Source organism: Schistocerca gregaria, chromosome 1 (assembly GCF_023897955.1).
Source record: "Schistocerca gregaria isolate iqSchGreg1 chromosome 1, iqSchGreg1.2, whole genome shotgun sequence".
In the NCBI taxonomy this organism is placed as follows: Eukaryota; Metazoa; Arthropoda; class Insecta; order Orthoptera; family Acrididae; genus Schistocerca; species Schistocerca gregaria.
The window spans coordinates 740,397,420-740,411,116 of NC_064920.1; the positions used below are offsets into that span (position 1 = coordinate 740,397,420).

The 13,697-nt window shown below is 42.6% G+C and overlaps 1 protein-coding gene and 1 pseudogene across 1 annotated transcript in view; one reads left to right on the top strand and one right to left on the bottom strand.

Annotated features, from left to right (window-relative positions):
- The first annotated feature begins 436 nt into the window (after positions 1-436).
- Positions 437-13,697, top strand: part of LOC126267422 (U-scoloptoxin(19)-Sm1a) — a 63,835-nt gene continuing 50,574 nt past the window's right edge. Inside the window, exon 1 of the mRNA XM_049972677.1 lies at positions 437-717. Within this exon, the coding sequence (XP_049828634.1) occupies positions 585-717 (133 nt within the window). The 5' untranslated portion in view covers positions 437-584. The remainder of the gene's footprint in view (positions 718-13,697) is intronic.
- On the bottom strand, positions 8,091-8,208 carry LOC126288335 (5S ribosomal RNA; annotated as a pseudogene).

Sequence of the window (13,697 nt, forward strand, 5' to 3'; positions counted from 1 at the left end):
GACAGTGGAAACAACTAGGCACCTCACGTGTACTGCATGCACAGTACAAATGTGCTCAGTGACACGTCATCTGCAGTAATGCAGAGGAGGTAAAGAAGGCTGAAAGTATTAACACTATCTCACTTCTACTCCTTTTTTTTTGCCGTACCAGGCCCCATCTCCTTAAATTCCCACCTTGATTTGAATACCATGTAGAAAATTTTTAAGAATTTTGATCATTTTCGGGTATGTCTCCCTTAAGAAGTACCATCATTGTTCCTTCGGACATGCAGTGCCACTGCATCGTGCAGGCACTGCAGTTTCGCATTTCGTTATAATTGTCTTGCCCTTAAGACATCTCTGTAGACAACAGCGTCAACAGAGGTAGTGAAAAGTCATGACAAGCCGCTGTTGGTAACCAAACGCAAGTTGCTCACGAGATAGCCGTCATGTTTAGAGAGGCGACGCAGGGGTGAGTGTCCGCCCCGCCGCTTTCTCCGGGGCGGCGACAGCGGCCGTGGTGAACGACCCGGGTGTTCCCGCCGCCTGCCCCCGTTTGCCGCCGGGATGGGGGCCCCCTCCCACGGCAGCCCGGCCGCCGCTATATGAGGCGCCCCGCGCGCTGCCGCCGCCGAGTCATCACCATGTCTGCTGAGGCCACGGCGCTGCTGCTGCTGCTCGCAGCTGCTGCACTATTCGCCGGCGACCACGCCGCGCCGCTGGAAGCCGACTCTGCAGGTGAGCGCCGGCCTCCTCTTGCTTTCGGCTGTGGTGGGCACAGGGTCGCTGACAACCAGGTGCTCTACGGGTTTTGGTCTGGCCTCATTGATAGCTTCAGAGATCTTAGGACTTGCACTCGCGTTTTTTGCAAGACATCGGCGTCTATATAAACATGTTCTCTTTACAGTGCGCTGCGAATGTTACTTTATACTGCGCCCCCATCTGTAGATATTCCTCTATTTGTGGATGGAACGAATGGAAACTAGTACTTACTTACGTACGTATTTGCCGACTATTATTACTACGGTGTCGTTGTGGTCTTCAGTCCTGAGACTGGTTTGATGCAGCTCTCCATGCTGCCCTATCCTGTGCAATCTTCTTCATCTCCCAGTACTTGCTGCAATCTACATCCTTCTGAATCTGCTTAGTGTATTCATTTCTTGGTCTCCCTCTACGATTTTACCCTCCACGCTGCCCTCCAATGCTAAATTTGTTATCCCTTGATGCCTCAGAACATGTCCTACCAACCGGTCCCTTCTTCTTGTCAAGTTGTGCCACAAACTCCTCTTCTCCCCAATTATATTCAATACGTCCTCATTAGTTATGTGATCTACCCATCTAATCTTCAGCATTCTTTTGTAGCACCACATTTCGAAAGCTTCTATTCTCTTCTTGTCTAAACTATTTTTTGCTCATGTTTCACTTCCATACTCCATACAAATACTTTCAGAAAATATTCCTCACACTTAAATCTATACTCGATGTTAACAGATTTCTCTTTTTCAGAAACGTTTTCCTTGCCTTCGCCAGTCGACATTTTATATCCTTCGTACTTCGACCATCACAAGTTATTTTGCTCCCCAAATAGCAAAACTCATCTACTACTTTGTCTTATTACCTAATCTAATTCCCTCAGCATCACCCGACTTAATTCGACTACATTCCATTATCCTCGTTTCGCTTTTGTTGATGTTCATCCTATACCCTCCTTTCAAGACAATGTCCATTCCGTTCAACTGCTCTTCCAAGTTCTTTGCTGTCTCTGACAGAATTACAATGTCATTGACGAACCTCAAAGTTTTTGTTTCTTCTCCATGGGTTTTAATTTCTACCCGAAATTTTTCTTTTGTTTCCTTTACTGCTTGCTGAATATACAGATTGAATAACATCGGGGATAGGCTACAACCCTGTCTCGCTCCCTTCGCAACCACTGCTTCCCTTTCATGCCCCTCGACTCTTATAACTGCCATCTGCTTTCTGTACGAATTGTAAATAGCCTTTCGCTCCCTGTATTTTACCCCTACCACCTTCAGAATTTGAAAGATAGTGTTCCAATCAACATTTTCAAAAGCTTTCTCTAAGTCTACAAGTGCTGTAAACGTAGGTTTGCCTTTCCTTAATCTAGCTACTAAGATAATTCGTAGGGTCAGTAATGCCTCACCTGATCCAATATATCTACGGAATTCAAACTGATCTTCCCCGAGGTCGGCTTCTACCAGCTTTTTCCATTCGTCTGTAAAGAATTCGCTTTAGTATTGTGCAGCCGTGACGGATAGTTCGGTAATTTTCACATCTGTCAACATCTGCTTTCTTTAGGATTGGAATTATTATATGCTTCTTGCATCTGAGGGTATTTCGTCTGTCTCATACATCTTGCTCACCAGATGGTAGAGTTTTGTCAGGGCTGGCTCTCCCAACGCTGTCAGTAGATACGATAGAACTTCAAAAGCCCTGCAGGACTGACGTGGAACGAGCTGAACGAAAAGCAAACAGCCTGGTCTGCGAACTAGATCCTGGATTCATAATCAGTTTCACGTTACGAAATTGCGCTAGACAAATCTTAACAATTTAATAATTCTCTTATAGTCCAGTACTGTAGAGGAATGTTAAGACTACGTTACCAGGGAAAGACTGCTCGTTACAGGTAAAATTCTCCTACTTTTCGACGTGACCTCCTTTTATGTACCCATTCGAGGTGGCACAATAGAGCATTGCATTCTCATTGTGGAGTTAGGGGCTCTACTCTCTACCTGACCACCGTAATTTACGTTTCCCATTATTACTCTAAATGACATACGGTGAATGCAGGGGTAGTTCTTTTGAAAATTACATTGTGTATTTCATTTCTTACAGTTTCCCTACACGAGCTGCCGCTTCACCTCCAACGGCCATGCCGTCACGCGACGTTAGATCCTCATCTTCCTTCCTTTTGCACCTACGCACTTTGTCAAAAGGTTTTGCAATAACTAGATTCATCGCTGAAGTATAGTTCTACAACGTCTACGAAATAACCAGCCAGTGACGCCTTAATCTCTTCATTGAAGCTGTATAGCTGTGCGACCACGAATACCTTACATGTGGGAATACCTGCATATCGAATATACACAGTGCCAAATCTGGTAAACAGGACGGATACTCGAATAATTCGTACTTGAAATTCACCAGTATTCCCAATGACAAGGCACGTTTTTAAGCTTGTGAGTCGTTCTGTTTTTTTTTTTCTTTCTTTTGCGGTGCAGTCCAGGCACTTATCATATATTTCAAGATCCACAATGTCAGGACGATTTGTGTGCTAACCTATTTAATCAACGGACAAATACAGATGTATCCGCTTTAAAACTGTGCAATCATTGCAGAGATGTTTTCATATTTCCATTTCGTCAACATTAAACGAATGCGGCAACAATTTTCCGCATAATCTTTTCATAGTTAATTATTCATGTAGAACGAACTGTATTTTTCTGATATGCCTGCAGCTTCAGCAGTTTCGTAGTCTGTTGACTGCGCATCTTTCATGCTGTGCAATTCAATAATATCTTACATTTTTGGCAGAAGTTTCGGAATGTTGTTTTTGTGGATCAGTTTCGAAAGCGGTGCTTCGTGTTTGAACGCAACCACTCAGTTCTGAAATGCTGAAAATGAAGTAGAAATCAAGGAAAGAGAGAGTTAATGATGGTACGATACTCCATTTTTCCTTATAACAAACCACACACAACAGGAACTTTTTGAAACTTAATATAAACCAAACTATTCCGCTGATCAAGTTGACTCTTGATTTGCGCAACATATATCAACGTCAGAAAAAAATACATCAGTTTTGCCAACCTTATCTCTGTGAGAGATTGAGAAATTTTTCCCTTGCCTGATAAGTGAAGTTATCCTGCTGTACAGTTCGCAAATGTGACATGGAAAGTTTCACTACTTAATGCGATTGTGTGGGATATTTGATTGGCCTGACCTCCCCCGCCTCTTGCTCAAGGAAGTGATGTAATGAATATTCACATATAACAACTCGGGTACAGTTTCACTATTTTGATTTTTTTTATGTGTCCCTAACTAATTCTAACGACTGGAAAATCCTCCGACTGCGCAATAGTAAGAAGAGACAAACAGTGTCCCTAAATGACATCTCCATCCTCCGTGGCTACACTGCGCTTTCATCTGGTCATTTTGCATTAGTTTGTGTTGAGTTATTTTTAGTCCACCGTCAAATAATGTCTATATCATAAATGACGTTGAAAACACGTTCACCACTGAATCTAATGGTTTTTTTTGTCTTCTTCATACAGAGAGGAAGTTGAAACTCCATTGTATGAGAAAGCATTAACACAGCAGATCTAGTCGCTGATGAGTTGTTGTCAGGATTGATATGTCCCGAAAGCAATGCAATGTGTGGGATGTAACTCCTACTCGAATATTTCCTTCCTTTTTTATGATTTGAAAGAGTCTTACGAAATAGGAATCTTGTTCCGTACAATGGTTTAATTTATTTAATATAAAATCTTAGTTGCAGACCATGGACACAGCGCTTGATGTTATCAGCAAAGAAAGATCCATACAGCTGTGCAATAGATGGAATGTGGCTCGTACAGAATATTTCTTTTGTTTTCTTTATTAATCAAAAGAGTGATTAAAAAGGATCCCTGCTCCACACTCCGTTACAGTTTCCTTAACAAGAAATATTAGTAGTCAATCAAGGTTCAGCATTTAATGTCACACTGAGCTTTGATCACAGCTGGAGCTACAATTAGATATTTGTCGCGTATTGATACGAGCACAGAGGGGACTACATGGTGTTGTAATATCGTGTTTTCCGGTAGTTGCATAGGTGACACAGAAAAAATATTCCATAAAAGTCGCTCCTCTACATCCAGCACCGAGGAGAATGTGCAAGTCGTACAGAAAATCTTCCCACGAAGTCTGCATAAACCAACACGCCGAGCATCTAGAGAAAGTGGTTTAACGATACACACGACTCAAACCACTCAGAAAGGGGATTAAATTTCAGTCTTCCCGTTACTGGGCCACATGCAGCTTTTTCTCTTACCTTGATGTTGAGGTCGACTTCTTCTGCTAGCGAGTGCAGCTGAGCCTTTGTACGTTAGCTAGGAATATTCTTCATACCCATGAAAGAGAACTGTTCTCCCACACATCGTCACCGTCTCAGCAGACGTTCCACAGAGTATAATACTTTGTAATAGGACGTAATGCTCATGCAGACTTGAAAATTGGGCAATGGCCTGTAACTGATTTCTGAAATGGCACTTCCTGAAATACATTCGACTGCCAGTTCCGATCACGTACCACGCGAACAAATGTTACCAGATACTCCGCTGAAATTCTTCTGTGTCAGGCTACCCGTCTTGGGATATATACATACAAGCGCAGATGCAAAGAATCAACATATGATGATAAAAAGTATCTGCGGAACGACTCAACAAAAGAATGAACTGACTTCGAACAGGGTGTGATTCTGTGAATCCATCATGTTGGTTCATGTAATAGTGTTATTTCGTGAAACAGTAGAAGGAAAGTTGAAAGGAGTGCTTTATCATGGAACTTGATGTGACGACCAGATCGGTTATATTGATCTGGTGGATACATATAGATGGCGTTGACTTGAGAATATTGTACAGTTTAACATGCGATGCAAACCACTGTGAAACTTCGATTTCTTTTACTTACTTCAGTCTGTTTTGATACGAAACTTACAAAGTTTTCCGATTTATATCTTTGTTTATGGCCAATGACCTGTACATGCCAAATTTTTAACACCGCTGAATGTATTGTATATTTTTAAATTGCATATCAATGCGCGAACCCCATTAGAACAAGCACTCTCAACATACGCTGAACAGAAAGAAGGAAACGATTTAATAAGTCATGAGATTTCAATTTACGATCTGTACATGCACCTAATGGTTCTCAGTATTGTAGAAAATTTTTTTATTGAGTAACGCACGAAGTTTCGTTTGTTCACGGCCCTTCATCTGATTGCCTCCTTCAGTGATTGTTTATTCTGTGCGTCAGGATGACTTCCGCAATAAAAATTATTATAAAATAACTTTTTAGCGGGCAAGGTGTATATAGGAAAAATAGAACTTGGAGAGCGATTCAAGTAGAACAAATCACGCGTCTGTTCACGTCTAATGACAGTAGAGGTCTTCTTCGATTTCTGTCTTATTCCGGTCTGTAGACGATGCAGTTTTCACATTTTGAATGTGATGATGATGATTTTATACTTCTCTTTCGATTTTGGCCTTTGTCTGAAATATAGGCTAGTTATAATTACACTTTCGCTTCTTCTGAGGGCCCCCATGAAAAACGAGTGGTCGTAGGACGATGAAACATTTCGGAAACATCGGTAAGGGCAGCCGGCCAGTGTGGCCGAGCGGTCCTAGTCGCTTATGTCTGCGATCGCTACGTTAGTTAAGTTTAAGTAGTTTCAAGTTCTAGGGGACTGATGACCTCAGAAGTTAAGTCCGATAGTGTTCAGAGCCAACCGGTAAGAACACGGCGGAAGAGAATTATCGAATAAACAATTGAAAGAAACACATTTTAATTTCCACACGAGTGGGTAACATTTTTTAATTACGTACCACGTTTACTTTCCACGTTACAGACGTTGCTCAATCTGACGACCATCTGCATCGACGACAACATGGAACCGCACTAGAGATACCATTTCCCAGTTGTTCGCAGCACTTGTCGAAAGCTGTCCTGACACAGCTTGTGAATCGTTTGAAGATCGCACATTGCATCCAGCGTTCTCAACCGTGGCAACAGTAACTGCTTCAGCAGTTTTTGGTGCAGTTGGCCGTTAGGTTATACCAGAGACAACTCCCAAATCGCCACTTCAGAAACGTGTTCATAAACCCCGTTGCGGAAAGAATACACGCGAGTAGCAGCAGCACTATTGCTGTAGTTTCGATAAAACAACTGTGCGGGTAAATCGACGCTCGTCTATGTTGACTGCAACTATAATGCGCACTGATGCCTGTGTTTCAGCCCTAAGTGCTGTACTGTCAGCGGCACCTAACGGCAAGTCATGACACTGTCGCTGCCAACAACGCAAATCCTACAGCGCACAGTCCGCACATCGTTCCTATGAAGTTGGGTTCCTGTACCGTAAATAGTTTTCCGTCAACACTGGATGAAGTAGTGAGAGTTTAATAGTAACTACCCTGTAGACGGTCAGTGTACTCTGCCGAAGTCAGTCATTTCTTCTCCTTATCAAATCACACATTGTTTTCGTTAACAGAAGCAAATTCAAGTCCTTTGTGTTGTTATCGTTATTCTTGTTGTTTTCCTTGTTATTTTCATTTTGGCATGCAGCAGTATCATGATTTATTGTTTTCTTTCAATAAGTTTCGTATACACTAATTTGCTCGATCAATTTCGTTTCCGTGTACTTGATTAATTTCTATAGCACTCTGTTCCTGACAAAAGTGTTGAACTGGATAAAGATTAAATAAAATAAACATAATACAGGGGGATAGTTTCTCTTCGTAGCAGCACAGATCTCGTTAAGCCACACGTGTCAATGTCACACGTGTGTCCGAGGGCGTCGCATATTGACCGACTCAGCGCAGCGCCGCTCCGATATGGACGCCATCTCATTAGCTTATCGTGCGTTCGCTGTCGTTCAGCTGTCTCTGGAAAACTGTGTTTGATATTAGCAAGGTCAACGTGGCGAACGTTTGCAGTAGTAATGTTCTGTACGTGCTGCACGGTCTCATTATGTCTTTTTTTTTTTTCAGTCATAACTGACTAACGACGTGAAACTGGCCGTGGTAGCGGGAACGTTGGAGAGGCATCCACGAATTCAAAGGTCCACGACTAGAACGCTGTAGATTGTGGTTCTGAGATATCACATTGCGTACAACGGAAACTCTAAAAAACTAAACTAAACTCCTCCCGCACAGGCCGCCAAGGGTACCGACTGGCCGCCGTTTCATCCTCAGACCACAGGCGTCACTGGATGCGAATTGGAGGGGCATGTGGTCAGCACACCGCTCTCCCGGCTGTATGTCACTTTCTGAGACCGGAGCCGCTGCTTCTCAATCAAATAGCTCCTCGGTTTGCCTCACAAGGGCTGAGTGCACCCCGCTTTCCAACAGCGCTCAGTGGACAGGATGGTCACCCATCCAAGTGCTAGCCCAGTCCGACAGCGCTTAACTTCGGTGATCTGACGGGAACCGGTGTTTCCACTGCGGCAAGGCCGTTGGCTAACGGAACCTCTAGGAGGAAAAATTGCATTTCAGTATCAAGTAGACAATGATCAGAGCAAAAGAATTTTAACTACACCAAGCGTGAAGATAGATTGTACTTCTTCCAAGTGCTGGTCCCAGTAAGTTGTGTAACTTTCTTCATTTCGATTACAGGATCGTTCTATCACGCGAGCCAGTGGTGAACAATTCGCGATGACTAAAATGATAGTGAAAGTCCTGTGACAAATTCAGAACCTGTCGGTAGCCTCATAGGGCGAGGACAACGTGACGGCATCGAGGTTCTTTCTCTCCATTTCTTTCGTCTCCATATTTATCCTAATGAGCACTCGTTGCACGAGCATTCGCTAGTCATTCGCACAAAGCAGTTACATGACCTTGGCAAGAAAACAACACCATGGCTATTTATGAGTACAGAGATTAAGTTAGTCTGCAACTACTACGAAAGTAGTTTCCAGAATACAGTCAGAATCAGTGTAGTCCACAAAGGGGTTGCAAGGGTGGTAAGAAGGGGGGGGGGGGATATTCATGCTACTGTGCTCTAGTTTCAACACGTATTATTCGTCATGTTATCATCGCACTACAATTAGGAAATAATTCTCAGAGTATGAAGGTGTACTACACACACACACACACACACACACAGAGAGAGAGAGAGAGAGAGAGAGAGAGAGAGAGAAAGAGAAAGAGAGAGAGAGACATTGAGACAATTTCTGTATGGGATCACGCATTGTGCGAAGGATCTAGTTGGTTTTAGATCGCTTGACCGTTGTAAATAATCGTTCTGTAAATTCTGGGAAAGATTGTGTTGCAGTTATAAACTCATACCTGTCTAATTTCGCTTCATTTCGGTATATTGTCTTATTCAAAAATTTGCAATTCAAAACTTACTCAGGATACTCTATAAATTTTGGCAATAATCGTTATCAGTAGAAAAGTGAACGTTCAAGTGCAAAGCTCACCGGGATAGCAGACAGCACAAATGGGTCGAAACTGCAACACTTCTTTTACAGCGGCGTGTTTATGCGATAAATTACGGTTTTTGTGTGTTCTTGAAAGTTGCCTAACAAAGTACGTGTCCTCCAACCCGAAAGCGCCTGACCTACCGCCAACCATCGCTGTTGATGGTGACCCAGATTTACGATGCAGCGTCAAGGCTGTTCTCACGTCAGCCCTTCTCAGAACGACGACGTGGAACGTGCTAGCGGCCTCTTTGTACCATGACTTCGCAACTCGTTACCCTAGTGCGCCTCTAGTAGCTGCCATTTCCAATGTGGTGACTTAAACTATTGTCCTACCGTATCGGAGGCCTAAAAATCCTTCCGCTTTCATCATTAATCATCCGTTGTTCGTTGGCGAATTCCGCCAGATAACACGTATTTCTTCTTCTTATATTAATTCAGTTGCATCATATACTGTGAAATCATACATATGACTGTATGAGGTCAATGAATATCTGGAGATATGTCTGATGAGAGCAACTAGTAATGTCTAATAGCCGACCTGTGACGATTGATATGTACAACAATTCCCAACAATCACTGTTCCCATGCAGGGCGATGCCTGCGTTTGCTAAAGAAGTTATTTCTTGAGAAACTTCATTGTACATTCACACAGATTTACTTTTCCATTATTAAACATCTCATGTCGGTCAGTTCTGAACATCTTCAGGTCACATAATAATTTATTGACAATATTATATAAAAAACTAGCTTCGACTTATGGCTTGCAGAGATTTTTGCTTTGATTGTATTTAATCGAATTTTTATGTTGTTAATAATTGCAACACACTTTAGGCTTTTCATGTTAATGAAGGCTGCAGAAGCATGGTCTTTTCCAAATGTACTTCTGATCAAAAAATGATTCTAGTAGGTGGACTCCAAAGTTTGAGTTAATCATGCCTTTTGCGTTATTGTGGAGATATTTCCATAGCAGCTTTCATCCCATAACAAGTATTTCTTTATATCTAACCGAGAAGTCAAATACCAGTCGTCATAGATGTAGCCTTAAAAATCCTTTAGTCGTTCTTTAGTAATTACTTATTTTCAATATAACTTTCACCCACTATTTCACTCCCATTGGATAAAATTTTCAAAAATGCTGGAACATGTATTTCTTTAATTCTGACCGAATACCAATTGCTGTAGATCTAGCTTCAAAATTGTGTTAACAGTGATTTTTTTTTAAACAAACCTTCATCCCCTACTTCACCTAGGATTGGAATTTCGAAAAATCCTCTCTCAAACAACGCTTACAGTATAAGATCCACACCTTCTCCAAATTACATGTATCTATCCTTATCAATTTGAGCTGGACGATGAGAGCCAGACCGTCAGTCGGGACATTGTCCTGTACACAGGGTGTTACAAAAAGGTACGGCCAAACTTTCAGGAAACATTCCTCACACACAAATAAAGAAAAGATCTTATGTGGACATGAGTCCGGAAACGCTTATTTTCCATGTTAGAGCTCATTTTAGTTTCGTCCACCTACGCTCAATGGAGCACGTTATCATGATTTCATACGGGATACTGTACCTGTGCTGCTAGAACATAAGGATGACACAACATGTGGTTCATGCGCGATGGAGCTCCTGCACATTTCAGTCGAAGTGTTCGTACGCTTCTCAACAACAGATTCGGTGACCGATGGATTGGTAGAGGCCGACCAATTCCATGGCCTCCACGCTCTCCTGACCTCAACCCTCTTGACTTTCATTTATGGGGCCATTTGAAAGCTCTTGTCTACGCAACCCCGGTACCAAATGTAGAGACTTTTCGTGCTCGTATTGTGGACGGCTGTGATACAATACGCCATTCTCCAGGGCTGCATCAGCGCATCAGGGATTCCATGCGACGGAGGGTGGATGTATGTATCCTCGCCAACGGAGAACATTTTGAACATTTCCTGTAACAAAGTGTTTGAAGTCACGCTGGTACGTTCTATTGCTGTGTGTTTCCATTCCATGATTAATGTGATTTGAAGTGAAGTAATAAAATGAGCTTTAACATGGAAAGTAAACGTTTCTGGACACATGTCCACATGACATATTTTCTATCTTTGTGTCTGAGGAATGTTTCCTGAAAGTTTGGCTGTACTTTTTTGTAACACCCTGTATATAGAGATAATTAGCTGAACATTATACGTGAAGTTGTTTTACAAAATCTGAATCCCTCCATGGTCTTATAAATAAAAAACCTCGCAAAATTACAGATATGTTGTCTGATCTGCAGATCTACTATTAGACGCTTCCCTATTCTACATACAGTACTGAAAGAAGTATCGTAGAGAAGTATGTCAAATACCTTAGGCCCGTGAGCAACTACACAAAATATTTCATATTATTTCAGTGATTCTGAAACATCTATAGCTGTGAACGATATACTTTTGATCATACTGCAGCTATAATAAGTGACGCAGCATTAACAATACGCTGGCTCCTGATAATTTAATACACGCAATTTTTTTTCTTAATGTTCAACGAAAGTGGTGTATTTAGATCTGAGATCGGTCGCATTATTCGCAGACCTAGCGAAGAAGGCGAATAAATGTTAATGATTCTTGTCTCTGGCATTTTCACTCCCGACATGATTACTCCAGGCCTGTTTCCAATCTATGGAACCTACCTGACAGAGAACCCGTCAAAACGAGATGTCTAAAAACAGCGCGATCGCCTGTATGCACATCAAGTCTTGGGTGCCTCTGCGGATGTAATAGTTATCGATTTCTTCCCGGCAACAGTCCGCCCTGATAGCTGAGTGGTCAGCATGACGGATTGCCGTCCTACGGGCCCGGCTTCGATTCCCGGCTGGGTCGGGGGTTTTCTCCGCTCAGGGACTGGGTGTTGTGTTGCCTTCAGCATCATTTCGTACCCATCCAGCGCGCAGGCCGCCCAATGTGGCGTCGAATGTAATAAGACCTGCACCAAGGCGGCCAGAACTGCCCCTTAAGGGGCCTCCCGACCAATGACGCCAATCGTTCATTTCCATTTTCCCGGAAATAACCGCCAGTCCTGAACGAATTCTAAATTGTGAAGTCTCCGAATATGTCGTTGAAAGACTGTATGGCTAATTTTCTTTCTAGCAGCTGATGTTTACAGCGCTGTGCACCATGAAACTTATAAAAACGTATTTTACGACGACTGTGTCGTAATAAGCACATAAAAATCTTTACACTGCAGTAGGTGGGAAGAATAGGAAATATGTGGAGAAACAGGAGGTTCCAGAGGACTGATTTGTGGCAAGAATGTCTAAAAGATTAGTGCGCAGAAGTGTACTGAAATGACGCAGAAAGCGGTCTGTCTGAAAAGACGACGAAGAGTCTGCAAAGTATCAAAGCATATCTGTCGTCAGTATTCGTACAGTGTTGTTGAGTCCTACGTGGAGGAAAATGGTTAACGTGTAGTTTCCGGGTTATGCTGAATTGGTTACTAGAAGACGCTCACTCTACTCTACTTAAAACCATTTTTACCTAACGAACAACTTGATGTTGTTTTATATCTGATTTGAGTACCGTACCCCGTATAATTTATCTTTTGCTCCTGGTCGGTAGCAGATTTACAATGAAATTGCTAACAGCTGATTATTTCACCAGCACTATGCCGCTTGTATCTGCCGCGCGACACATGCATAACACGTACACACTGGTCTGACAGTTTGCTTGTTGTGCAGCCGTAGATTGACGAGGATGAATAACTTGGTATGTGTAGAAACATCGATCATTACGTAGTATATTGTGCGGGAAGACTCACGCCTCGCAAGGTGATAAAAGGCGCGCATGGCCGAGGAGTTCCCCGCTCGACGCTGGGATGGCCAGCTGCCCTTGGAGCTCTGCCCTGTTACGTGTCCTGCGCATTGGCTGCCGCGAGAGTGCGTGTGGGCGTGACGTCACGTGACGTAGCAGCGAAAGTGCGCTTTCGCCTCGTCGCCTACGCAGAACTGGGGAGTCCCGCAACATATGTCAGAGCGCCCTAGCTCCGTGTCTCCGGTGGCCACATTCTAAGCACAGTGCTGTCTTCTTCGACAGAAATAGTGCCAGAATGTCAGTGGTGTGCCTGTAGACACGATCGCTTCAAATAAGTTCCCAGAGTCTGTTCAACAGAGTTGGGTGAAACCAGAGTCGATGGTGTCTTATTACTAACAAGGGAATTACTCTAGCTCGCAAAGCTAAAAACCGAATAAAATGACGTTAGAAGTGGAAAAGTGTTCGACGATGAAACGAGTGACATGACACTGGCACGCAAAACACACGTAACATAAACACATTAAACATGCATTAACATGAACATAAGTCAAAGATCGCAATTTATGTCTCATTATGCATGCATGTAATTAAAATAAGAAGTAATCAGAATAGTCTGTGAATAGATATTGTTCTAGAATCCACGTGAAAACCTGTGCAAATCATTGTTAAGTAGTAATATAAATGAATGCATCATTGTAAATGTAATAATACGAATGTAATATAAGATATGTAAGCAGTAATTCAAAC